Source organism: Bemisia tabaci, chromosome 7, assembly GCF_918797505.1.
Source record: "Bemisia tabaci chromosome 7, PGI_BMITA_v3".
Taxonomy (NCBI): Eukaryota; Metazoa; Arthropoda; class Insecta; order Hemiptera; family Aleyrodidae; genus Bemisia; species Bemisia tabaci.
The window spans coordinates 12,185,172-12,212,313 of record NC_092799.1 but is presented as its reverse complement, the minus strand read 5'-3'; the positions used below and the strand labels follow the sequence as shown (position 1 = coordinate 12,212,313).

General features: G+C 40.9%; 1 protein-coding gene across 3 annotated transcripts in view; it reads left to right on the top strand.

Annotated features, from left to right (window-relative positions):
• The window catches only part of LOC109035276 (uncharacterized), a 187,959-nt gene extending 161,367 nt beyond the window's left edge, over positions 1–26,592 (top strand). For 2 of the 3 annotated variants that reach the window (XM_019048849.2, XM_072302314.1), the window contains 5 exons: positions 742–1,176; positions 2,431–2,653; positions 12,671–12,856; positions 16,616–16,939; positions 21,982–26,592. In XM_019048849.2, coding sequence (XP_018904394.2) covers positions 742–1,176; positions 2,431–2,653; positions 12,671–12,856; positions 16,616–16,939; positions 21,982–22,140 — 1,327 coding nt within the window. In that variant the 3' untranslated portion in view covers positions 22,141–26,592. Of the gene's footprint in view, positions 1–741; positions 1,177–2,430; positions 2,654–12,670; positions 12,857–16,615; positions 16,957–21,981 lie in introns of all 3 variants that reach the window. The other variant, XM_072302315.1, reaches the window with a different exon arrangement.
• Positions 26,593–27,142: the final 550 nt, after the last annotated feature.

Here is a 27,142-nt window from a genome sequence, read left to right as displayed (position 1 = left end):
TGAACTCATATGAGTTGAAATCTCTGGTCATATCGGTTTGAATTTCTAGTCATTCGAGGTGGCGAAAACTGAACAGAGAAATTCTGCTCATATGAGTCAAATTCTATTTATATAAGTTGAAATTCTATTCATATTAGTTGAAATTCTACTCATATGAATTGAAATCCTATTCATACGACTTTGATTTTCTACTCATTTGTACTCACCATTTTAGCAGGGAGCATATAGCACAGTATTGAGAGCTCACGCTTCGCTTCATCGCGCCTTCAATTTTTCAGATGCAGCACGGACGTTCATCGAGTACGAATAGTTGTGTCTCTGCGCCGTCGTAAACGCTCATCATTTCCCTCCCTCTATTTCCATATTGTGTTTGTTTCTGTTTGTCTTATTCGCTGCTTCAAACTAGTACACTGGAAAAAAATAAACGCATTGGATCTTAAAAACATCGACAAGAAAAAATACTCTTGATTCAATCACATTTAAGCTTAAGTCAAGAACTAAGCCTCTTAATTTGAGCGGATTTCCTTTTGATTTAAGCTCAAATCTGATTGAATCAATGAGTCCTTTTTCTTGTCAATATTTTCAAGGGTCTAGACTCTAGATCCAATGTGTTTTATTTTTCCAGTGCAGCAAAGCAGAGCATTGCTTCTGAAAAAAGAAGAAAGAACGAGTATCAAAAAAATGCCTGATTTTCCTGTTTGCCTGCGACAGACCTAAGAATCCGGACTTGTGTTGTTTCAGGTGGTCGCAGGGCCTGCTGTTTCACCAGGCGATGGTTGACTGCGCGCGGGCGGCGATCCTGATCCCTCTCGGCCTGAGCATCCTCCGCTGCGAGCCGATGCGGAAGTGCTCCCTCGTCGAGACGGCCTTCCTCCTCCTGGTCACCGTCTCAACGGTGAACATGCTCACGACGGTGCTCAACGACAGCCCGGTCTTCCCGGAGGCGGACAGCGGGGGTGGGGCGGGGGCCGGCGAGGATCCGGACTCCGATTGGGCCATGGGCAGCGGCCCCATCCTCATGGACTCCCCGCAGTGCGTCTTCTTCGGGGCATTCATGATCTGGTTTGCAAGTATCACTATTAATCTTGGACCCACCTTCCTCAGCGGGGCCCTCGCCGCTAATACAGATGGCGGGCACAATAGTCCCTCCTGCCCACTCGTCCACGGACCCTTCAGGTAATGTCAACTGGGCGTATTTCTGTTAAACGGAACCAAGCGCTAAATTAAGTTCCATTTGAGGATTTTGGAATCCCGGATAGCGCGTTCTATCAAACGGAACTAAGCGCCATGGAAAAGCATTGCGAGTATAGGACGGAGCGAGCATCGCGTTCCGCAACACCCGCCAATCCAAGTCCCCCTTTCCCTTCCTCCCCCTATGGCGCTTAGTTCCATTTGATAGAAATACGTCCAAAAAACACACATTTTCACTGAATTTCCCTGATTTCCCTGACATATTTGGATGAAATTCCCTGACAATTGAACGAATGCCACATTGTTAAAAATACATAGTTAGAAATAGTTTTCAGGCAAAATGTGTCGTTCGAAATGTGAAATCCGCTCAAGAGAGCGAATGAATGGGATTTGACGATTCCATCCTGATATTTTTGTCTTTTACCCATGTCCAGGTTTCCGTGACTTTTTAAAATTTCCTGAGATTTCCTGGTATTCCCTAGAGTACCTGTAGCAGCGAGAGTATGGGCAGCTCGCTTCATGGAGGGCTTAGGGCCCAAAAGTGCAGCCATACTTCTAAACAACTTCTAACACACAAAATTTCATTGCCAGTCTGCAGAGTCTGCAGATTCCAATTCTAACCAAGATGGTCGAGAATGTACAGAAATGAGCGTTCTTCCGCAAAAATGAGTAAATTTATACAAAAACTGAGTCAAATACGTGCTCTATAAACGACGGTTTGTGACAACAATATTAGTAAATCGTTCTGGATAATTGAAATTCATAGGTTGGCCGCATTTCTGGGCCGTATAGCTTCATTCGCAAAAACATCGGTGAAGGCCTAATGGATTTTCGGAGTTTCACATCTGTCCATGCTCTCGTTATACAGGTGCTCTAGTATTCCCTGATGCCGCAATCACACGCTGAATTTAGCAGCTGAATGTGGAAGTCAACAGTCATCGCCCAACGGCTGAATTTTAGCAAATTCGAGTTATTTTCATCCAGATGTGCATCAAATCTACTCGAATAGCTCACAGACAAATTCAACATTAGCCCGATGGTTGCTGAGAATCGTGCTGAATTTTGCGCGTCACGCGCAAAATTCAGGCATCGGGCCGATGACTTCCACATTCAAGCCAATTTCAGCTCCCACATTCAGCGTGTGATTGCGCCGTTACTGTGAGGACCGTGAATTTTTGGAAGTTGGCACAAGTGGAGGGACGCATTGGTGTGTTAATTTGTTGGGGGTAATGTTGTCAGGCACTACGTGCTGAACGTGCTGTGGATCCTGATCAACCTGATCTGCGTGATGCTGACCTTGTTCCACCTGCACAAGCTCCACCGGGACCTGACCAAGGCCAACTGCGAGGCGGTGCGCGTCGCCGGGCTACTCACCACCCTCGTCAGTGTCACCGGGGGTGGCGGCGGTGGCTTCCGCGGACCCCACCACCCGCCCGGGACAAACTCCAACGGCACCGCTAGGGTAAGTCCTCCCTTCCTCATTCATTTGCACACTGCGCTCCCTATCTAAGGAAAAACGCTGTATCAATCATTTCAGAGTTCCCAGATTTCCTCCTAATTGGACGTATTTCTGCCAAACGGAACTATGTGCATTATATCGTGAGCCCCGATATGCGTACCTTGGGGAAAAAAACACATTGGATCTAGAGTCCAGACTCTTAAAAACATCGACAAGGAAAAGTACTCTTGATTCAATCAGAATCTAGCTTAGATCGAGAACCAAGCCTCTTTCGCTTTGATTCAAGCAAAAATCCAATTCAATCAAGAGTATTTTTTCTTGTCAATGTTTTCAAGAGTCTGAACTCAGATCCAATGTGTTTTTTTCCCAGTGTATACTCTATGCTACTAGTTTGAAGCACCATTACGAATATGACAAACAGAAACAAACGCAATTTGGAAATAGAGGGAGGGAAAGGATGAGCGTTTACGACGACGCAGAGACACAACTTTTCGTACTCGATGGACGTCCGTGCTGCATCTGAAAAATTGAAGGAGCGATGACGCGAAGCGTGAGCTCTCAATACTGTGCATGCTGCCAGTGATGGTGCCTTTTCCAGTGCCGTTATGCGTATATTTTTATGGGTCCCAGGGCTCATATCTTAATGCGCATAGTTCTGTTTGGCAGAAATACGTCCAATTAGAGAAAATGCATTCCTGATTTAACCTCGAACTTTAAATTCGAATTTTCAGTCACTTTTTCAAAATTCGTAAATCCAAGATGGCAGATGTGGGCCTAAAATGATATATCGGCTCCTATTGCATCGATTTTCGTAAAACTCGATTCTAGGGGGTATTTTTCGACGAGAAACCCGAATTTTTGGTAATTTTTTCAAAATTCGCAAGTCCAAGATGGCGGATGTGGAAAATCGTTTCAAATTTGTTTTTGCTGAATTTAAAATGGTTGCGACCGAAGAACACATGTTCCGGTGTATCCTCGGTAGACAGGCATACTACCGTGCTAAGGAAGAACGCCGTATGAACCTTCAGGCGTTGCCAAATTTCTTTTGATAAAACGCGACTTTCCCGGTAAAATTAAGAATATTTTTCCTCCAATTGTTCGGATAATTTTGTTCTCGATTTCAACCATATGTCTCTAAAAATCTCTGGGATAAATATTCATAAATTTCCCCAAGAATATACATTTTAGTGCGATGGAAATTTGACAACCCTCGAATACTCATACGGCGTTTTTTAGCACGGCAGCATATGGAACAGATTGGGGAGGGTGCGATTTCAATCGGAAAAGATACGCGTTGAAGCAACCTTGTCCTGACAGAAATTGAGAGATGTAAAAGTCGGGTTCTCCGTGAGTTCTCTCCATCCATGGTCAAAGGCTAAGAAGTAGTCTGCCATGCCAAGGAAAAACGCCGTATGAACCTTCAAGCGTTGCCAAATTTCCTTTCATAAAAAGCGAAATTCCTGGTAAATTTATAAATATTTTACACTCAATTTTTCAGATAATCTAGGTCACAATTTCACCTAAAGATTCTGAAAATTCAAAGGAAAAATATTCACAACTTTCCTCTCAAAATGAACATTTTATCGAAAGAAATTTGGCAACTCTCGAATGTTCATACGGCGTTTTTCCTCAGGACGGCAGTAGTGTATGGAGCCATTTGGAGGAAAAGCTGTGGTTTAAAAACCACCATGTATAGGACCCTAAGTGACGTAATTGGATACAAAAAAGTCCGATTTAGCGCGAGGGGCGAAAAAAATAACGACCGCTCAAAAATGGGCTAGCTCGTAAGTTGGGGTATACTTTTCGCGCGAGTGCTCATAAGTAGCTCCCTCCTTGAGGAAATGACCAAACTAACGGAAACATCGATGCCAAGTCGCATGAAAGCAAGGCGCGTAATCTCAGGTCTTCTAACGGGGTCAAGAGGTCAAGACGAGCGTGACTCGTCTGACTGAGGGATTTGGCTAATCTCCCACCGCGCCGCCGAATCCTTATCACAAAGAGATTCTTAATCTCTACGAGGCACATTGTTATGAGATAAAGAGCACGCTTCTGGTTAAATGTCCCCCGGAAGAAATGAAGACACTCCGCGTTTGCGTCTGTGTGTGGCTTGCAGCATTCGAGGCGCACAACGGATCGAGTCAATAGGAGAGGCCGGACAAAATTTGGAAACTTTAAACGCTCATAACTCCGTCTATACAAGATTTTGAGATTCTAAAGTGGTTCCATTGGTTTTCTCGTAAAATTTTCTTCCAAATGCACCCGTCGAAGTCTAAACTGTGACGAAATAAACATCAAAATTTGCAGTTTTAGTGAAAAAAATTGTGTTCGACCTCTCTAATTGACACGATGCACTGTGCGCCGTCCGCAGTGCGCATGGCGCACGACCAGCTTTTCATTATTTCATTATTTATCTAGCGTTAAGAGGTCACTAATTACTTAACACGATAAGTGTGTAATTTTAAAAGTCGAAAATTAAAAAATAAAGAAATGAAAACAATTTTTTTTTCACGATACACGAGTTTCTTTGTCAGAGAGCTATCCCCACAAGAAGCCGCGGCGTACTTGCCAGCCCGAAACGCGCACTGTCGCCTACAAACCTAAAGGGATGCTTCACGCATTGCGCAGTGCTTGAAGTATCCTTTAGGTTTGTAGGCGTCAGTACGCGTTTCGAGCTGGCAAACACGCCGCGCCGCATCAAAATGGGAGTCGCGCAAACTTTTGCTCGGACTGAAAGAACTGTTCTGCCGTGCTAAGGAAGAACGCCGTAAGAACATTCGAGAGTTGCCAAATTTTCCTCGATAAAACATGTATTTTTGACAAAATTAATGCATATTTTCCCTTGAAATTTACAGACATTTTAAATTAAACTGCGGACAAAAATATCTGCAAATTTTAGGAAATAATATTCAAAATTTTCCCAGTAATTTCGGTTTTTATTGGCAGAAACTTGGCAACGTCTGAAGGCTCATACGGCGTTCTTCCTTAGCACGGCAGTGTTTGATGCGTTCAAGCGAAAGTGATTCGAATACATCGGGAAAGAAAGCCAACTCATTTGTGAAAGGAATGGGTTTGAATATAGGATTGCAGTTTTGAGGCTGGATTTAGAGAAATTGAATATTAAATCACTGCCCTAATCGAAAACGTGTGATGTCCATTAATTTTTTCAGAATTACATCAGGTTGGTGCACTCTATACTACTTATCAGCAAAGTTTTCGTCTTTAGTAAAATTTTTACTATATTTGTAGGACTTTTCAAACAAATTATTTTACATTTGAAACGTCTGCGGCCAACTTTCGTCTGCAACTTACAGTGGATTGTCAAATGAAAATTCTGAAAAATTGTATTGGACGTAGGACGCTTTCGCTGAAGTCGCTCAGTCAAATTACTAAGCTGTGCAGATTTACATTTGGACGTATTTCTGTCAAACGAAACAATGTGCATTATGACGTGAGACCTGTTATTCATACATTCTAACGGGTCTCAGGGCTCATTCATTAATGGACATAGTTCCGTTTGACAGAAATTCGTCCTTTCACGTTTGAAAATTAAATTATCCACCTTGATATCATAATAATTATTTTTTTTTTTTTTTACTTTTGGGCCCAAAATCTTTCGCCACTTTACACAAGAATTTATACCAACAGGAAATCCTTATTAGTCAATATTTATCATGGTAATACGGACAGTGAATAAACGGTTAAAAAAAGTCAACAAAAAAATATCAATATCAATGAATGTTGGTTTTAAGTATGCACTGGGAAAAAAACACATTGGATCTAGAGTCCAGACTCTTGAACACATTGATAAGAAAAATTACTCTTGATTCAATCAGATTTTTCTTAAATCAAAAGGAAATCCGCTCAAATTAAGAGGCTTGGTTCTTGATTTAAGCAAAAATCCGATTGAATCAAGAGTATTTTTTCTTGTCGATGTTTTTAAGAGTCTGGACTCTAGATCCAATGTGTTTTTTTTTCCCCAGTGTGTGTACAACCGCAATAGAGCAATTTCATTTTATTCTAGCCCATAAATCTCATAATTTTCTCAAAATAATGGAACATTTTGAGAGAGCCGGTGATAATACCCTAATTTCCCCTGAATCCGTGTGTCTTTGATGGGTAGCTGTCGATGGAAATTCCATAATAGACTCAATGTAGGTGCGCGGTAGCGTAAAACTGGAGTGAGGAGGCTCTGTCCATCTCTTGGGCGACGGCGATGAGAATGCAATTAGGGATCGGGGATCGAGGGGGAGGGCATAATCAGGACATTTCGCGGCAATTTACGAGCGTCATGAATACTCGAGACCCGCAGAGCTCAAACGGGATAAAATCCTATCCCGGGCCCATAGAGTCATAGACCCGCTTTATTATGTCCTCGCCGCCGCGATGCGACTAAACTTTACGACGGGAAATATCGCTCTTGGGGCCTCACCCCCCGCCCTTACCCCCAAAAGGGGGGGCTTTATGCGGCTCAAATGAGACGGATTAGAGCCGAGTGCCCTCCACAATATGCCCCCCAACAATAACTCATTGTCGGGCGGGATGGGATCCCCCCCCCCCCTACGGCTCAACAGGAGGGCGCCGCGAAAAATTTACCCAACGGAACTGACATCGTGAACGGACCGCGAAATTTACGAGGCAGCGAATAAATAAGTTTCGAATTGCATTCTTCCGCGCAGTTATTTCCAACGTCCATTGGCCGAAACTTGGCCAAGAGCACCGAACGCGACGGATGCCCGCAGGCTCAAGAGACTTTAATAAATCTTAATCGATTTTCCGGGGAGGGGGAGGGGGAGGGAAGCTCTACCGCCCTAGCGCCGAGTGGTTTGGGTTGGGAGGGGGAGGGACGGAGGGAGGAAGGAAGATCGTGAAGAACGAGATGAGGAGAGGAGATATGAAGAACGTTAAAATTATAACAGTCTGGGCGCGGGTAAAGTGACCCGAGTGCTTAAAAAAGCTATTTAAAGTTCTAGTCTGTCGTGTTCAGGCGATCAAATTGCCGATTCATGATGCAACTTTGCGCTCTTCATCCGAAAAAAAAATGGGCAAAATTCCTCGCAAACTTATTCTTTAGGAGCTTGCGAAGAGTTTTCTGTCTAAGTGTCTGACCCATATTTTTTGACACACCGCAACGTGCACTGGAAAAAAAACACATTGGATCTTGAGTCCAGACTCTTGAAAACATTGACAAGAAAAAGGACTCTTGACTCAATCAGATTTAAGCTTAAATCAAAAGAAAATCCGCTCAAATTAAGAGGCCTGGTTCTTGATTTAAGCTTAAATCTGATTGAATCAAGAGTATTATTTCTTGTCGATGTTTTTAAGAGTCTGGACTCTAGATCCAATGTGTTTTTTTTCTAGTGTGGCAAAAATCGGTGGACCAACAGTTTCTCTGCCGTGGATTACGGTCCCTTTACCCGTGGCCGTTCACTCATTTATTCGTTGATTAAACAGGATTTCTAATGTTTTTAAAGAGCTCTAATTTGAAACCGGTAAAAAGCTAAGATTTTCCTTCATTCTTGCGTGATACCGCATCGCATACATACCCTGGACTTCGAATATTTTACACGTTTGATTTTCGCGTTTAACGATGCGAGGATAATACCCTCATTCATAATCGTCACTAATTTGCGACGGGTGAAAAGCTAAGATTTTTCTTCATTTTCGCGTGATACCATATCACACACCCACTGCAGAGTTTGAATATTGTTGCACGCTTCATTTCCTCATTTGGAGATGCGAGCATAACAGTGGCGTGGCGTGCTTCGATTTAAATCGATATTTCTCCATTTGAAGCTATAGTAAAGAATCGATTAAGAAGGTATTCGCTGCGAACACGCTGTTTATCGATACTTTTCCATAGGTTTAAATGGCCGATCAATCGATATATCGCAAAGCACGCCACACCATTGGAGCATAATGCATGCATTCATAAACGTCAGTGGTGTATCCTGCCGTTCTGTAAGATCTACATGCACAAAAATTAAGTTTTCAGAAAAAATCAACTAAATTAATACATTTAGCTATTGTTGCTTTAGTTTTGTCCATTATTATTTTAAAGCTCTTGAAACAAAAACAAAAATCTTATAATTTAAGGTAAATTCCTGGTCTCTAACGTAAGAAGCCTATATACCTAGTTGCTGGTCGTCGTAATTAATTAAATAACTATTTTATCATATTCAAAAATTGAGGTTTTAAATATTCTGAAAAAATAATTTTTCAGCAAAGAAAACCATTCAGCATCTAACCGAAAAATGATTTTAACCGCGTCTAAATTATTTTTTGATAATGGAGAACTATTCATAAGTTATAGTTTTGGGAATTATCACGGTAAGCGATGTGACAGCGAAATGAAATTAGTCCTCAAAAAGTCTAAAAAAATTATGTATCATGTTCAAAACAGGCATGGTCGCAATATTTGGCATCATCAGCTTTCATAGCGACCGTTTCAAAGTGATAAGTCACAAATTTTACGGTCAGAAATCAGCCAATTTTCACGGAAGTGCTACATTCCATTCGTAAAGTAATGTGCACTTACTGTTCCCGTGAAGGAGAAACGACGCTAATTTTTGCGTGCCGACTTATTAATTGTTTCGCGGGTTTTACGGGACAAGGGCGTACTCTTACTTATGTCGAGATTTCCAATTTTTCAAGTTGGTCAAACATTAAAGGACTCCGAAAACATGATTTTCACTGTTCTTTTGGGTTAACATAGCGTGGCAGTGATTATTCATCTCATTACACCCGGTCAAACGCGACAACCAGAGGCGGATCCAACAATTTGGCAACACCGGATTCCCGCCATTTAAACCTATGTTAAATAATCGATTCTTGTCGGGGCACCTGGTCCCTCCAAGAATTGATATATTTCCATAGGTGTAAATGGAGAAAAACAATGTTGCCAACTTACTGGATCCGCCACTGGCGACAATACAGGGCCTCTTCATTAAACCCTTCGTAGTGACAGGTCCTAGCGATGTGATCCCTGAACTTGCGTCGCTCCTGTGACAAAAAGACGTAAGCACACTCCGGAAGTAGTCTTGCCGTCCGTATAGCTCTGTCCTTTTTGAGGCTCATGTAAAAATGGAGTTGCGCCGCTACACCAACGGGTGACAACTTTCTTTAATGAGAGTAGTTTGCCGGACCTTGTGTAAGCTGTTAAATTGAGTCACAAGTTTTAATGCTTGAATCATAAGTTGAGGGTGTCACTTTTCATTAGAGGCGCTGCCCTTTCCTTTGCGTTCGAGTTTGACGTGGATAATGCTCGCTTACTGACATGTAGACATGTGTCAAAGACAGTGGCGTGGCGTGAATTGCGATATATCGATTGTTGCCATTTAAAGCTATGGCAAAGAATCGATTATTAAGGTGTTCGCTGCGAACACCTTGTTCATCGATCCTTTTCCATAGGTTTATGTGGCATAACGATCGATATATCGCAATGGACCACTAGACAAGGTACGAATTTAAGCGATCTGATACATGCGTCTTAACCAGAATTTCACGTGGAAAACGATTCACAAAACGAAAATTACAGAAACCAACTCCTAACGAAGATATTAACGTTTTTATTTCACATTGGTTACGAGGAATTTGAACTGCCCGCTCATGAGAAACTCAAAACTCTACGTGAGTCAAATCGCCCACTACAACGGTTTCAGCAAGCTTCTCAATCGAGCAATGTTCATTTCCCATCATGTGTTGTTCAAACTATTAGCAATTTGCTATAACTGAGCCAAAGCGTCAAGATTGAGGTTACCAGATTTTTATATCGCAGAGACTGTCATGATAACGTTTAGCGCGCGATGTGAATCACGTAGAGCATTGTGTTTTCATGAGCGGGTGGTTTGAATTCACGCATTAAGAATCATTAAATATCTTCGTAAGGAGTTAATTTCGGTAATTTTCGTTGTGCGCATCGTGTTTTACGTAAAATTTTGGTTAAGAAACATGTATCAGAAAGCTGAAATTCGTACCTTATCTAGTGGTCCATTCACGCCACGCCACTGGTCAAAGATATGCCAGTGGTATACTAGAATATTATATTATTTCAGCTTTATTATTTGGGCAGCATTTTGCAATTAGGAACTATAAATTCTAGTCCGGTTTAAAAACAACGTATGTGCCATTAGTTTCCCTACGCACATAAGTGTTTTTCCAGAAGAACCAGAATTTATAGTTCCAAATTGCAAAATGCAGTCCATTTAGAAATCCACGAGAGACCCTTACTACCGTGCTAAGGAAGGACGCCTTGTGAACATTTGAGAACAGCCAAATTTCCTTCGATAAAACGTTCATTTCAAAAAAAAGTAATTCACATTTTTCTTTGAGTTTTTCAGGAGCTTCAGGTGAAATGGCGACAGAATAACCCGACAAATTGGAAGAAAAATATTCATAAGTTTACTAGGAATTTCATATTTTATCAAATGAAATTTGACAACGCCTAAAGGTTCATACGGCGTTTTTCCTTAGCACGGTAGCTGAGTTAGTCCATCATTTCCCCCCTTAGTCTATGAGAACCACCCATTTCAAGTAGAAAGATCGTCTCCTTTGTCTATTTCATTGTCTATCAATGTAAGTAATCAACCCGCAAACCCATTGTTCCCCATAAAAGTTAGCTCTCCGCGAGTCAACTCAATCAAATGTGCGCTCTTCATTCTATTACTTAATCAAGTCTATGTGATACCACTATTTGACCTCGAGTGTGTTGCGGAATATCATCTTTATTTGAAGGCGTTTTGAAAACCGGAAGAAAGGAACACATACCAATATACTGGTGTCTCGGCGGAACATTATTTTTATAAATAAGCAATGAAAATCAGTTATCCTTCAATTTAGTCGTTGTGCAATTTGAGTCGGCCAGGAGTCACACAAGTTGTAATGCCCTTTCCCTCGTAAGATGCGCTTTCCATTTATCGTTGAAACTATCAATGTAAGTAAATCGAACCGAGAAAATACACTAAGAAATGGCCCGGTTTCAGGACATTCCGTCGATGATTTTTGTCCACGCACCTGTTTTGTCCAGTAGTTTACATTCACGCGTAAAACCAGCAACAGTGACTTGGTCCAGGCGTTAACTTTTAGTTCGTATGTACAAATCGACAGTATCGAAATTCGGAAATTGAGTTTGAAGGAGGTGTTGATTATGGTAACTCATTTTTTAAACGAAAACGTACATTCTTCTTTTGATTCATCTTTTCAAATTGTCATCGGTGGATATTTGGTTTTATTTCTATCCTCACAATTGTCGTTATAAAATATACTTTTATTTTTTTTCAAATGAAAATATTACTTCATTTAAAAGACATTTACATATTTAAACCGTGCCAAATATTTATAAAACCTTTTCCGAACAATTACATCAATACTAATATCAATAAGCGGTGGTTGTGTTGAAAGGAACTGTACAAAAATGAATAAGCACGAAGCACGCAATCTTTGGTTTTAACAATTTGCACATGGATCTTTCAAAGTCGAGGACGTCCAATTTTGAGCGTTTCATTGCGCGTACACCACTTTGCAGAACACTAAAAGCACAAAATGTGAAAGAAATAATTAAAGTGCCTTGGATATCATTAAACATGACACGGAACTATCTTAATATTTACAGAACGAACATTATATTTGCCTTGGATAACAATTTTTTCCCCGCATCAATATGAATGAGAATAATCCGTGCAGAGCGTGCAAACATTTCCAAATCATGAGTTGAAAAACGCTGACTTCGCGGGTTTGAATATTAGACTCTAAGAGAGCGGAGCGAGGAGCTACCAGCGGGATACGCGCGCACTAGCGCCTACAAACCTAACTGAATACCACGCGCATTGCGCAAAGCTTGAAGTATCCCCTTAGGTTTGTAGGCGCCAATGCGCGTGTCGCGCCGGCGGCCGGGCTACCGCCACGATTGGAATGGAGGATCTCGTCTCTGGTAGTTACACTTCGCAAGATTTACCTTTGTTCACATTATGAACATCTCAGATCCATGCTAATTTTTCCTTTTGTGTGTTGATTTCATGTTGGCAGCCGGGAGTCAAGGCGGTTGAGGAACATAGGCGGATGCGCAACTACTTGCGGAGGATAGAGCAGGAGGGTGTGCAGAGGGTGAAAATGTTCTTGGTCATCACCGGCGCCTATCTTTTGTTTTGGGGACCTCTTTTTTTTGTCACTCTCGTCGACCATCCACTCATCGGAACTCCGGCTGGACACGAGGTAGGAGTCAATGTGAATCCCACGAACACTCTCAATACTGCCGTGCGAAGGAAAAACGCCGTATGAACCTTCAGACATTGCCACGTTTCCTTCAATAAAACTTTAATTTACTGGGAAAATATTGAATTTTTTTTTCAATTTTTCAGACGATTTTGTTCGCAATTTCGTATAAAATGTCTGAAAATTTCAAGAAAAATCTCGCATGATCGTTCTCAAAAATACATGTTTATCCGGGGCAATTTGGCAACTCTCGAATGTTCATACGGCGTTCTTCCTTAGCACGGCAGAATAATACTGCCGCGCTGAGAGAAAACGCCATATGAATATTCGAATGTTGCCAAATTTCTCCGGATAAAAATCCATTTTTGCGGAATGTTTTGGACAGTTTCTTTGGAAAGTCCCAGATATTTTAGATCAAATTGCGAGTAAAAATGTGTAAAAATTAGAGGACAAATATAAAAATTTTCCCTTTAAATCCGTGTTTCGTTGAAGGGGATTCGGCAATATTTGAAGGCTTATACGGCGTTTTTCCGTAGCACAACAAAATAAGCCTTTGCGCAGAAGTCTGACAACTATAGGTCGATTACAGGAGTCTGAGAGGCTTCCATCGAAAATGTCGCGTCATGTCGCGTCGTTGCTTTGTAAGCGAGAAACTTAAAACGCCTCCAAAATTATTTATGAAACCCGACCATCCATGAAGCACGTATAGTTGCATCCACGCGTTGTTATGCTCTTTTCTGTATCGTTCCGTATTTTGAATACTCCCGCGTTTGGTCATATATATGTAATAATAGCGATATTGCGCTAAAGAGATATGTAAGGAGCCTTAATCTGTATAAATGCATTATCTTTCTTACGTATGATTATAACGATTTAAAGTATTATTTTAAGATGAATCCTCAGCGGTGCGTAGTGAAAAATGTTTCCACTTAAAGGGTGCCTAAATCTTGAGCTTCAAGTAAATTTCTAATACAAGCATATTTGAGGAAAAATTGATTCCAGCTCTCAAGATTTTTTAAATGCCTCTCTTTTTTTACTTACGTCTTTGTTTTTGTAAAATTGATTGCCAGTAACCAGAAAGAAGCTGCTCACGGACGCGCAAAATTGAAAAATGCACTAAACGCACGAAGGAAATTGTGCGCCAAGAAATATACGAGGATACTCAGCGTGCCATGCAATTTTACCTGTTGGCACAAACATGTTACCTAGACTATTGACTTACGGCGGTGATATTCTCATGATTAAGTCGCATTTAAACCTAAAAATTTCAATTCAACTCAATTCATCCCTCTTGCCGTTGAAATCTAACCGCCTACTCGCGTATTAAATAGCCCCCACTTGGCTTTTTCTGTCCCTATATCACCGCTCCTCTAATGTAAAGGCATAACTGCATTTTAAGATGCACCCTTCCGGCCGTATAGCCCCATGCTTTCGAGGGTTTACGTTAAAATGGAGAAACATCCTTACGTGAGAAGAACGAAGATGGGGTCGTGTCCTCAATTGCTCCCTGGATCGCGTCCAATTCCTTCTCCTTGGTATATGGTGAAGATAGACTGTCTGTAATTCCTTTCTTCCGACAAAGGAGTCACCCTCTCAAGGCGATTAGGAAGAGCGGCTCTTTTTGACACATCATCCTTTTCAATAAGGCTATTCACGCCCGCGTGATAAACTGTGAGCTCCCTACGCAAAAGAGTCCACATTCCATGACTTCATTTAGTTGCTATACGCCATTCGATAATCAATATTCGATAGTTCTACCCGAAACAAATGGCCCGTTTCAATATCGGCAATTGCGCCGCGTTTTTCAACAGGGGCACAATTTTACGGTGATATATTGAATGATGTTGCCGTTAAATCAGTCCATTTCGTCTCTTTGTGTTCCGCGCATTGAGTCGAAACAAATCGTTTACGGCGAGGTGCGAACCGTTCAAGGGTTGACTTGAGCTGTGTTCCAGTGTGTAGCGATTCTTTTGCACTTAATGATTTTAGATTACAAGTGACGCAGTGAATTCACGGAAAAAATTTGAATGTTGCATACTATTTATAATATTAAACAAAGGTGCAACAAGTATAAATGCTGATTTTACAATAAAAGAAATGCTACGTTAACTACATCCACGGTTATAGGAACAACTTGAATATTGAGTTAGCATTTTTTTTTTTTTTTTTCAGTGTAAAATCAGTATTTGATACTTGTCGCACATTTTTTTAACAGTATAAATGCTCAATCTCTTTTTTTTCTTTTTTTTTTTGCAGTTTATTTGGCTTCTATTACAGTTAAGGAATTTACAGCCATCTTTAGACATGAGTTTAACGTAGAGATCATTTTTTTATTTTCAGTAGACATCAAGGGGATATTTGTATATCCTTGCTCCGGCTTTCAAATTTTCAAGGACTGATTCCGAGTAGAATCTGTTTCTGCAGATCCACTTGTCAGTTCCGTAAAAACTTGTTGCCACCACCGGGATTCAAACCCGGAACCTACTGGTCTAGAGTCAGACGCGCTGACCGCTGCTGGGCCAACCTAGCCTGCTACATGCTAAATCAACATTCAGTTTTTTCCGTGTAGTGGAGATGTTGCATGTATGAGGAATTTGCAATTTGACCATTGATTCTTCTGTGAAAGTTCGCAAGAGACACGATTGTGCCACAACTTTTCTCTGAAATCAACTCCCAAGCTCAAAAAAAGCTCTCAAGTTGAGGCCAAAATGGAGGGGATATCCCACGTTATCCAAAGAGTCCACCTCTACATTAAGACAAACTCTCCATGCAAAGGATAGGGAGCAAATACATTGACAGGACTATGCCACTTTATTTGGGGACTCCAAAACTGAAAACACGGCATCACTGTTAATGTATTCGCTCCCTATCTTTGCATTGAGAGTTTGTCTTGATGTACAGATGGACTCTCAGAATAGCGTGGGATATTCCCTCCATTTTGGCCTCAACTTGAGAGCTTTTTTTTTGAGCTTGGGAGTTGATTTCAGAGAAAACCAGTGGCACCAGTTCTTGCAAACGTTTACTTAAGAATCAATAGTCAAATCGCAAATGAGGCACTAGACAAGGTACGAATTTCAGTATTCTGATACATGTTTCGTAACTTAAATTTCACGTAGAACACGATGCGCACAACGAAAATCACCGAAATCAACTCCTTCCAAAGATATTTAATGATTCTTGATGCGTGAATTCAAACCACCCGCTCATGAAAACTCAATGCTCTGCGTGATTCACATCGTGCGCTAAAAATTATCATGACAGTCTCTGCGATATAAAAGTCTGGCAACCTCAATCTTGACACTTTGGCTCAGCTGTAGCAAATTTTTTATAGTTTGAACAACACATGGTGGGAAATGAACATTACTAGATTGAGAAGTTTGTTGAAACCGTTGTAGTGCGCGATTTGGCTCACGTAGAGCTTTGAGTTTCTTGTCAGCGGGCAGTTCAAATTCCTCGGAACCAATGTGAAATAAAAATGTTAATATCTTCGTTTGGATTTTGTTTCATTAGTTTTCGTTGCGCAAATCGTGCTTTACGTGAAATTTTGGTTAAGAAACATGTATCAGAATGCTTAAATTCGTACCTTGTCTAGTGGTCCATTCCTCACACATGCAACATCTCCATTTCAGACCTTGCCGATGCGTCAATGATAATATTTGATTGTCAGGGAACAAGTCTACGTTGGTTCCCGTCATGAAATGTGCTCCTCCTCTCTGGACTCTGAATTCTAGGCACTCTAGCCGTGTTTTGTGTGGACAGGTGACGCTGCACATCGCCTACGTGCACTCGTTCGTGAACCCGACGCTGTTCTTGGTCCTGCATCGCGGGCTCCGGACGGCCCTCCTGGAGCTCTGCTGCGGGTGCTTCTTCCAGGCCGGCGGCTGGCTCCTCGGCCCCGAACCGGAGGACGTCGAGGCCACCGTCCCCCCGCCGCCCCTCCCCCCGCTCCCCCTCCCCCTCGCCACCCCCACCCACGCCCAGCTCAAGTACCAGCCCTCCTCCGCCACCCCCTCGCCCTCCCCGCCCCCCGCCCCGGCCCCGCCGCCCAACCACAAGTCGCCGCACAGATCTCATCCATCATTGGTAAATCGATATTATATGTGAGTAATTGCTGTTGTCACTCCTCAACACCTTCCACTCGCCCCGACTAGAGTACCTTTATAGGGGGAGTGGACAGCTCGAGCTTCCGGAGGATCTCTACCATGACAGATTCCTGTGGCGGATGGGCGTCGCAGAGCGCCCTAGCGCGCCGTAAAAGCGGCTTACACATCATAGAGTACATAGAGTCGTAATGTAGGTGGGAGAGCTGGCGCCATGTTCTGCTCGACGAGTTCCGAGCCCGATGTGCGCCGAGCTCGGGCACTTTTTTGATACATATTCGATCCAAAATGGCGGTGCGGAATACGTGGTAATTCCTATCTCCTTTGTTTACATCGGATGGCCGGGTACCCGTATATCGCAAACAATCGATCATGTATCGAAAAAGTGACCCGGCGTCACACAGGAGTCTCGGAATTCGGGACCTGGAAAATGCTTAAAAGTGGCGCCAGCTCTCCTTCTTACACTACGACTCTATGTACTCTATGTTACACATACATATGGATAACTCGAACATTTGGAAGTTAGGTTTGATCAGATCATGTAGCTATTGGGGCCCGAAAGGGTAGCCAACCTATGAACTCGAAGCATCCAGTGGTACTAATCTTCACCTCTCAACTATTTACACTGATCAAAAATTATGAAAGCACGTATATAACTTTGATTTCGCTTACATTTTCTCAGTTTCGAAGTCTTAATCCTTAAAGACACTTGTTTACTTGTTTACTTGTTACGCAGTCAGCCACATTGATTAATATTTCAAATGCGTAGGTTGGCAGCAGCACGTTTCTAGTGATTTCCGTTTTTTACGTTGTCGCCCTCTTGGGCCCTACGAGCTACATAAATCGGGTTGTCCATACTCTCCCTACAAAGGTACTCTAGCCCCGATCAACTGGATGGGATTAAGCAAACTGAGCACATCTACATTTCAAGAAGTTTCTTCTTAACAAGATCATGATATTAGGGCATGAATTTTGATTATTTTGACCTCGTTGAGCAGAAAGGAATCAAGCCACATCACTCATTTCCAAGTTCAATCGGCAATCAAATTGGCAATTTAATTTTTTACATGAAAACGGTCGTGCGGTTTTTCGTTCAAATTTCGGTGAATTTTCTGCATTTCTAGTACGAAACAAAATCTTCAATACTTTCAAAGGTATCCGCACAAACGTTTGTTTGTAAAAAATGAAATTGCCCGGTTAAATTTGGCAATAGCTGATAGGGTTTGGTTCCTTTCTACTTAACGCGGTTCATTAAGAATCAGCATTATGGGGCCTGCTGGCATTCAGGTAATGGATAATTTGCTCGAAAAATTGTTATTGCTCTATCTGAGAGTGCTTAAAGAGCCAGGTTCGTCGTATTTTCCACATTTTTATTCCTGACTTGGGAAATTATAGCCGTAAAATTTTAAAAGTTCGAAAATCTACTGCCTTGTGACGTCTTCAGGTGGCATTACCCATCAAAACACGTATTTTAGCAGATTAGGTGATTTGGTCATATATCTCCTAACAATTTTTCATCTTAAAAACCAATGATATGTACTCTCATGCTCAGTTCATTTATTAGCTTTTTCTTAATCATGAAATTCGCCAATGGACCACTAGACAAGGTACGAATTTAAGCATTCTGATACATGTTTCTTAACCAGAATTTCACGTAGAGCACGATTCGCGCAACGAAAACTAATAAAACAAACTCCAAACGGAGATATTAACATTTTTATTTCACATTGGTTACGAGGAATTTGAACTGCCCGCTGACAAGAAACTCAAAGCTCTACGTGAGTCAAATTGCGCACTACAGACGGTTTCAGCAAGCTTCTCAATCGAGCAATGTTCATTTCCACCATGTGTTTTTCAAACTATAAGCAATTTGCTATAGCTGAGCCAAAGCGTCAAGATTAGAGGTTGCCAGATTTTTATATCGCGGAGACGTTCATGATAACGTTTAGCGCGCGATGTGAATCACGTAGAGCATTGAGTTTTAATGAGCGGGCGGTTTGAATTCACGCATCAAGAATCATTGAATATCCATGCAAAGAGTTTATTTCGGTAATTTTCGTTGTGCGCATCGTGTTTTCACGTGAAATTTTGGTTAAGAAACATGTATCAGAATACTGAAATTCGTACCTTGTCTAGTGGTGCATTGCGCATGAGAGGTCCACCAAAACGTCTAAGTTGTTCGAACCTATAAAGTCAGTAATCGCTTTCTAGTTCAAGAAACTGCAGCTTTTATCATGCGAACCGACCTCCTCGGTTCGACGAACCGAGGGCTTCTTTAACGGACCAAAAGTTCGGTGCAAACCGAGCTTTGGCTTAAAAAGCAAATATGACATTTATATGCATGAATTAAAAACATCTAAGTGGCTTTCGGATTTAATAAAACCTTGAGTGGATTTTGCGAAAGCTCACCGTTTTCCGTGTTCAATTCCTTACTGCTCTCTCCGCTCCATTCTAATTCTTCTATGCACCCCTTTTTAACATATTATCTGAACAATCCTAAAAAATTTCACCTAGATCTTTATGCGATAATCTCGATATAAATATATCCCGAGTGAAATCAATGAAACCAGTTTGCTTAGTTCCATCCAAATGCGATTTTTATGTCCGCAAATCAAAGTGCCAATCTTTTTAATCTTTAAATCTCCCTTTAAAACTATACTGAGTCCGTAAAAAGTTTAGGAAGAGCTTCCTGTCGTGATATCGTCGGGGTAGGTTTGCAGACTTAAATAACTCATTCACGATCTATTTTTGGGCATAAGCGTGCTAGCTGAACTTATAATTTGTCAACGTTGACAAAGACAGTTTTAGATTAGGAATTATAAGTGAACCAGTTTGGTATTGTGAGTAGCATTCCTGGGATAATCTCTAAATCATTGGGAACCTCTAATAAAAGAAAAAAAATCCGTATACATTCAACCTTCAAAAATTGTATTGTGCTCGATTAAGTTCAATAATTTCAATTTTATCATTTTTGAAGGCGGCTAGCATGATTTTGCCCAAAAATCAAGAGCCTTCTTCAGCTTCATGAGGGTTCTATTCATAGTCGTCATCAACATAATAGCATCATGAGTCTGTTCTTCGTATTGGATACACGAAACGTGCAATCTTAAACTAGAGTACTTCCAACAGGTTTTCATAAATTGATTCAATTGCGTTCCATCAACAGCTTCGGAATCGCATCGGCGGATCCAGCAATTTGGCAACATCGGATTTCCTCCATTTAAACCTACGCTAAATAATCGATTCTTGTCGAAGCAATCGATAAATAATCGATTCTTCTCGTCTTGAAGCACCTGGCTCCTTCAAGAATCGATACATTTCCATTGATTTAAATGGAGAAAAGACAATGTTGCCAATTTGCTGGATCCGCCAATGCATCGCACTCTTATAATTCACTGTATTAGAGACGCATTGAATATCCCTCTATCGTGCTGAATATTTTGATATTCATTTATCAAGATAAAAGGACTCAAGGAACTACTATGAATATGACCCTACTGCAATGTTACTCTACTTCATTTATGTGTCTTCCTTGCTTGCTTTATCTGTTCCTCTGGGTAAACTTCTTGATGTTCCACGTGCACGTTTCCCGAAAAATTTCGTTCGAGGACAAGAAAAGAACATTCGGCTCTATTCGAATCACCATGATAAAATTTTAAAATGTTCTCCAAATATGTTGATATACCTAATTCCCAATAAGGATGGAATTAGCTTTTCCTAGGCACTGTGTGCTGCCATTTTAACATTTTTTTACCTAGCTGAGGGACAAACCACGGACAGAAAACATTGAGACTCTGGGCGGAATCATCTGAATCAATCACAGAAAGATTTTGATGCCTTGCTTTAATGACTCATTCTTCCACCATGCATGTATTGCATGCAATCTTGTCTAAATGTATCCTTATATGTTCATTCAGTCAATACTTATGTCCCGTATTCTTGAGGCAAAGAAATAGAAGAATAGAGTAATAGAAAGAAAAGTAAAAATTTGTGAGAGATGATTAAATCAACACCTCGACGTAAGCGATGTCTGCCAAAACCACGCATTCCTATGATGTGAGCTTCTCCCAGAAACTGCTTCCATCTGAGTGATTTTGTCAATATTACGAGAATAGTAGCAGAACCATAGAAGGAAAAGATAAAGATTATGTACGAAAGTTAATTTTTTTTATATAACGCATGCATACGAAAGTTTTAAAAGTGAACATTTTTATGTAGCCATTATATAAAAAAAGTCATAATTTTCGTGAGCTTTTCGCAAACATACTAAAAACTCTTCTAATTCGCGAAAAGCTCACGAAAATTATGACCTTTTTTATGTAATAGTTACATAAAATGTTCACTTTTAAGACTTTCGTATGCATGCGTTATATAAAAAATGAAAAAAAATTGTCTATAAAAAAATTACCTTATCTAGCTTTTATCATTTTTCATATATTATGGTCAGGTCTGAACTTTGATTTTTTTTTTATGATGAAATTTTTTTTTGATGAATTGATCCAATGGATCTCTAGAGTGAACAGATTGAACGGTAGCCCAAAATGACGCTCTAGAATATTTCGATGAGAGAATTCAAAACTTTATCACCTGATATATAATCAAGTGGGTCATATTCTCAAAATTTGAATAGAGCGGGCTCGTCTGGAGACTATCTCCTGTCGTGACCGAAAAAATCATGAGGATAGGTCTAGCAGAACGACAGAATGAAGTGTGATGAATTGAGAGACTAAGAGGCGAACTGTCATTTTGAACTTTTGATTTATCAATTTGAATTATTTTGATTTTGATTTTTAATAAAATTAATCAACCTAAAATTTATAATAAATCTATGTTTATAATGTTGGTTTCATTAATACTAACTTTCTACAGATGAAATTCAATGATATTTTATATTCGAGATTTCTATGATTATTGTATTGAGAATTATTATAACATGAGGGTATCAACCAGAACAAGTAGAAGCTGCCTTATTCTTGCCTTATTGTAGTGATGACTTAGGATAATGGATTGGTTTGTTGGTGATAGCGAAACGCGGATTTGACGTTGGGCGTGGACCCGTGGGGTCAGGAGACAACTGGCGGCTGTAGTCAGCGGCTGAGTGGCAACATTGTGAGACCCACCAACAGTGATGAGGACGAAACAGTCGTCACCTGCATCCATTTCCCCGGAGCACCTCTCCAGTGATGACCTCTACAGTGATGACTTCCGTAGTGATGACTCCACAGCCAAGCCAGGGTCACCGCCGACTCCCATCGATGACCTCCGAGCCTTTGCAATGACCTCCAAGCCGTAATGGCCTCGACTCACAATGATGACCTGCGAGCTACAGTCCATCAATTGAACGTATTTCTGTCAAACGGAGCTATGTGCATTAGGATATGAGCCCCGAGACCCATAAGAATATATGCTTAATAGGGCTCAAGTCATAATGCACATAGTTCCGTTTGGCAGAAATACGTCCAATTCTCAGACGAAAGAACGTAACTCCTTTACAAATTTGCAAAATTGACTGAAAGAATTCAATGGACCTTTAAACAAGGTGAAAATTTAAGCACAAGACAGCTTGTCTGGTATAGGCACGTGCAACGGATGTCAGCGGGCCGATTATTGAAAGTGATAGACAAAGCTTTAGACAAAGATGACAAGAGGGATATGGAGGGAACCTATTGGTGGAAGCTGGTGGTTGCAATGGACAAAGGCAGTAGGTAATAGACTAACTAACGGCAACCCACGAGAAACCCGACAGTTAGTCCAAAACCACACATTTCAACCAATAGGATCGCTCCATACCCCCTTTGTCTTCTTTGTCTATAGCTTTGTCTATCAATTTCAATAATCAGCCCGCTGATGAAAGGTTGCTTAAGAAAGTTCTAGATTGGGTCCCCGCCTGGCAGAAAACGTAGAGGACGCCCTGCCAAATCGTGGATCGAGGGAATAAGGCAGGAAATGAGGAGATGCGATCTGCCGGAGGAGCTCTGGCAAGATCTCTATTAGTGGCGGTTTTGTATCGCAGAGCGCACAGAAGCGCTATAAGAGTGACGAGTTAGTTAGTTGGTAAAAATTTAAGCACTCTGATGTATGTTTCCGTTTCAAAGTTTGATTTAGAATAAGATTTTTGCAACAAAAATAATCCCCGCATCAATATTAATGAGAATAATCCGTGCAGAGCGTGCAAACATTTCCAAATCATGAGTTGAAAAACGCTGACTTCGCGGGTTTGAATATTAGACTCTAAGAGAGCGGAGCGAGGAGCTACCAGCGGGATACGCGCACTAGCGCCTACAAACCTAACTGAATACCTCGTGCATTGCGCAAAGCTTGTAGTATCCTCTTAGGTTTGTAGGCGGCAATGCGCGTGTCGCGCCGGCCGGGCTACCGCCCGAATTTCCCGCTCACACGAAAAATTTTATAGTCTACTGAATGAGCGGAATCGTCTATGCACTTTCACAACGGCAAGGATCTCATTACATAGTGTTCCTTCTACGCCCTGTGTTGTTCATTGTGTGGTTAACGTGCAACAGCTGTGCCGAAGCGCCAAGATTGAGGTTGTCATGTTTGCATACCTACTGCGAAGACTGCTGCAGGGTAACGTTTAGTGTGCGATTTGACTGAAGTAGTAGCTTTTTATATTGAACAGAAAGTTTGAATTTATACATGAAAAACATTAATTTCTTGTTAGAAGTTACGTGCAGCATATTTTGTTTTACAAATCGTGTTTTACGTGAAATTTTGAATAGGAAACATGTACCAGAATGCTTCAATTTGTACCTTGTCTAGTGGTCCATAGTAAGGGAATTTATTTCGGTATAATTGGTTTCCACATGAAATGACCTACACAGGTGAGGTGACCTACATTTTTTTCAAGTAGAGCAGCCAACTTTCGGAGTAATTATTACACAAAAGATGGAAATACAGTGGAAATCGGATAATACGACCAACGACCTGCGATCCGGTCAGTCCCGTGGCTGAAATCCCATTTATTCAGTGTACTTGGGCATCGGTTATAGCGACAATCGGATAAAACGACCGAATTTGGCCGGCCGCCAGAAGGTCGTTACCTATATCCGATTTCCACTGTAGCAATTTTGCAAGGTTGAAATCGAGATACGTTCTTTCGTATGGATAACGACGAGTCGTCACCTTTCTAGCCCATGGTGTTATGCTACCGAAAAGAGGAATTAATTTCCGCAATTTTCACCGTCTCCGTAGAAAGATGCCTGAGTTTCACAAATTTCAAAATTGAGACAACTTTTTGCATTAAGGCGAAAGTTCTTGGAACCGTCTAGGAACTGTTAATTTGTGTACGAGCAAACGACCGCAAGAAAGAATATCATTGAAAATGAGGTAATGAGGTTCTCAATTTATTTGATTACGAAGAGAAATTTGGTTCCTGGACATTTTGTCAACGATTTTTTGTCCGCGCACCTGTTTTGTCCAGTAGTTTACGTCCACTTGTAAAATAAGTAACAGTGACTTGGTCCGAGCATTATATTTTAGTTCGTATGTAAAATTACGACAATATCGAAATGAGAAAATTGAGAGAGAAGGAGGTGTTGTTACGGTGACTCATTATTTAAATGAAATGTTACTTTCTCCTTCTGATTCATATTTTCAAATTGTCATCGGTGGATATTTGGTTTTTTACCCATCCTTAAAATTTTCGATATGAAGTAAACTTCATATACACTTTTTTGTTTTGTTTTATATTTTTATAAAAATATAACTTCCTTTTAAAAGCATATACATTTTTAAAACGAGGCAAGTCCTTTCTAAGAGATGGCATCGATTTAATACCATTTAGCCGTAGTGGTGTTGAAAGCAACTGTACAAAAATGAATTAAAGAGGGGAAAAAACCAAGAAGCACGCAATCATTGGTATTTTCATATCGACCTTTTAGAGTCAAATGCGTCCAATTTTGAGAGTTTGGTTGCACGTGCACCACGCTGCAGCACAGTAAACGCACAAAATATAAATGAAAAAATTAAAGTGCTTTGGAAGTCATTAAATTTCACACGGAACCACCTTAATATTTACAAAACACACATTATATTTTCCTTTTCATATTTTTTTCCATCTACGAGTATTTAAATGAGAATAATCCACGTAGAGTTTGCAAAAATTTCAAAATCACGGTTGAAAAATGCTGACTCCGCGAGTTTAAAAATTACAGCCGAACACAGAGCAAAGCGGCCTACAAACCTAAGTGGATACTTCACGCATTGCGCAATGCTTGAAGTATCCACTTAGGTTTGTAGGCGCCAAAGCACGGTGTGCGTTGACCGTTCCCCGCCGCGCCGCGCCGCAGCGAGCCACGGTGCCATACGCAACTATTTCTCAACAGAGGTGTTGCACAGTACCATACGAAATTGAAGGCGCTCCAGCATGTTAAGGATGACAGGCATCCTTCAAGAGTACGGAGCTTTCTTCGCAAAATAAATCAAGATACTCCGGCACAAAAAGAGAGCTGTAATCCGAAAACTCAGTAAGTTTCTTTATTGATACATGAGGAAATTCTCTCGGCGGTAAATGCGAACTTAGATCTGCTTGAATCAAGTCACTTTTTCCTCTTATGAAGTTCAAAAATCATGCTAAACGTTCTTGAAAACAGATAGGACTTATACTTGTATTCACATGTGGACTTATTAACTTTGGGTCTCAATTGTTAAATGGACCAAAACTCCCCTGCCGAAAAAACGCCTCGACGTAAACTGCTAGAAAAACAGGTGCGTGGACAAAAAATCGTTGTCGAAATGTCCTATAACCGGAAATTTTCCCCTTTTTTCTCAGGATATTTTTTCAGTTCTCTATCCGTGCAAGTGTCAACTCTCTTTGACACTTCTGTAACGTTGTAGTGGAATAACACCCTCACGCAACCGAGTTATGAATGTTACAAAAGTGAGTCGTTCTTTGCAACTAAAATCAGCTATTTTCATAAACGAACTTCCTCCCTTCTCCCTCAAAAAAGAGGGAATGTCCCAGTTACATCCTTTAACCATCGTAGTAAATTTTTGGATTCGCTACTTTCACTCTCTATTGTCTCATCCCTACCTTGCTAATCTTTCTTCCCTCTCTTATTCCCTTTTTTCTTGGGCCCGAGGAGGGATTATGCCCGTGCCCCCCCCCCCCCCCCCAGTGGGTCCGCTATTTGGTGCTATGGTGGTTTGCTGTTTGCAGTTCAGTAAACGTAGTTTCATGACAAAACTCCTAAGGTATCACTCCTAAAGCAACTATAAAAACTACAAAAGCTATTCAAAATTCTAATCTGCCATGTTCGAGACACGTGACATAATGCATGACGGTCTTTTCAAAACCTCGAATATCCGAATTCTCCATTTTGGTTTTCCGTCTTTTCTCATCCTTTGCTCTTTTCGGTACCACGACGGACCTCGGAAAGGACTAGGTATCATAGCGTCGCCGCCTTTTCGCTCTAGTCGCACAGGTCGCAATCAAGCATTTTGATTGGCACATAAGTCAATTTTACATGATCAATTCTTCCTATTGTACATTTAATTAAGTAAGTCATTTGTATTTCTGCACAATTTTATTACTGTGTTTTTAAAGTTGAGTTCGTACTCATTGCTCCACTCAGCATTTCCTTGACTTGAATAAAAATTACTGAATGAATTTTTCACCAATTTTGATTTATGATTTAATACCACCCACATGTACTCTAAGGCCGAACATTTTCGACATGAGCGATCACATCAATCATTTCTTCGTTACACGCTTTGTTAATATTTTTTTAACATTAGTGAGCCGTGGTTGTCAGACACGATACGCACACTGCCGCATTCACTTCTTCAACGAAAATTTGTGATTGGAAATGATTGAAGTGACGTACCTATCAAGGTTGACGAGGGGAGGAATATATACCTAGATGATTGTGAAAATTATGAAATATCTAGATAAGAATTTTATATAATTTCATGCAGTCTTTCTAAAAATTTACAACTTTTCCCTCATTGAAAAACAATGACTGTCGCTGCAGCAGGGCCGGATTAAGGGGGTGGCCATATGGGCCGCGGCCCATGGCGGCAAAATGTAGGGGGCGGCAAATTTTGCAATCTTTTTGAATGTAGGTATCAAAAAAGAGAGGAAAAAATCGGATTCAGAAAATAAATTACAAACGAGAAAAGGCGACAAAATCTCTCATTTCCTGAGAGGGAAAGTATAGTAATTTCTAAT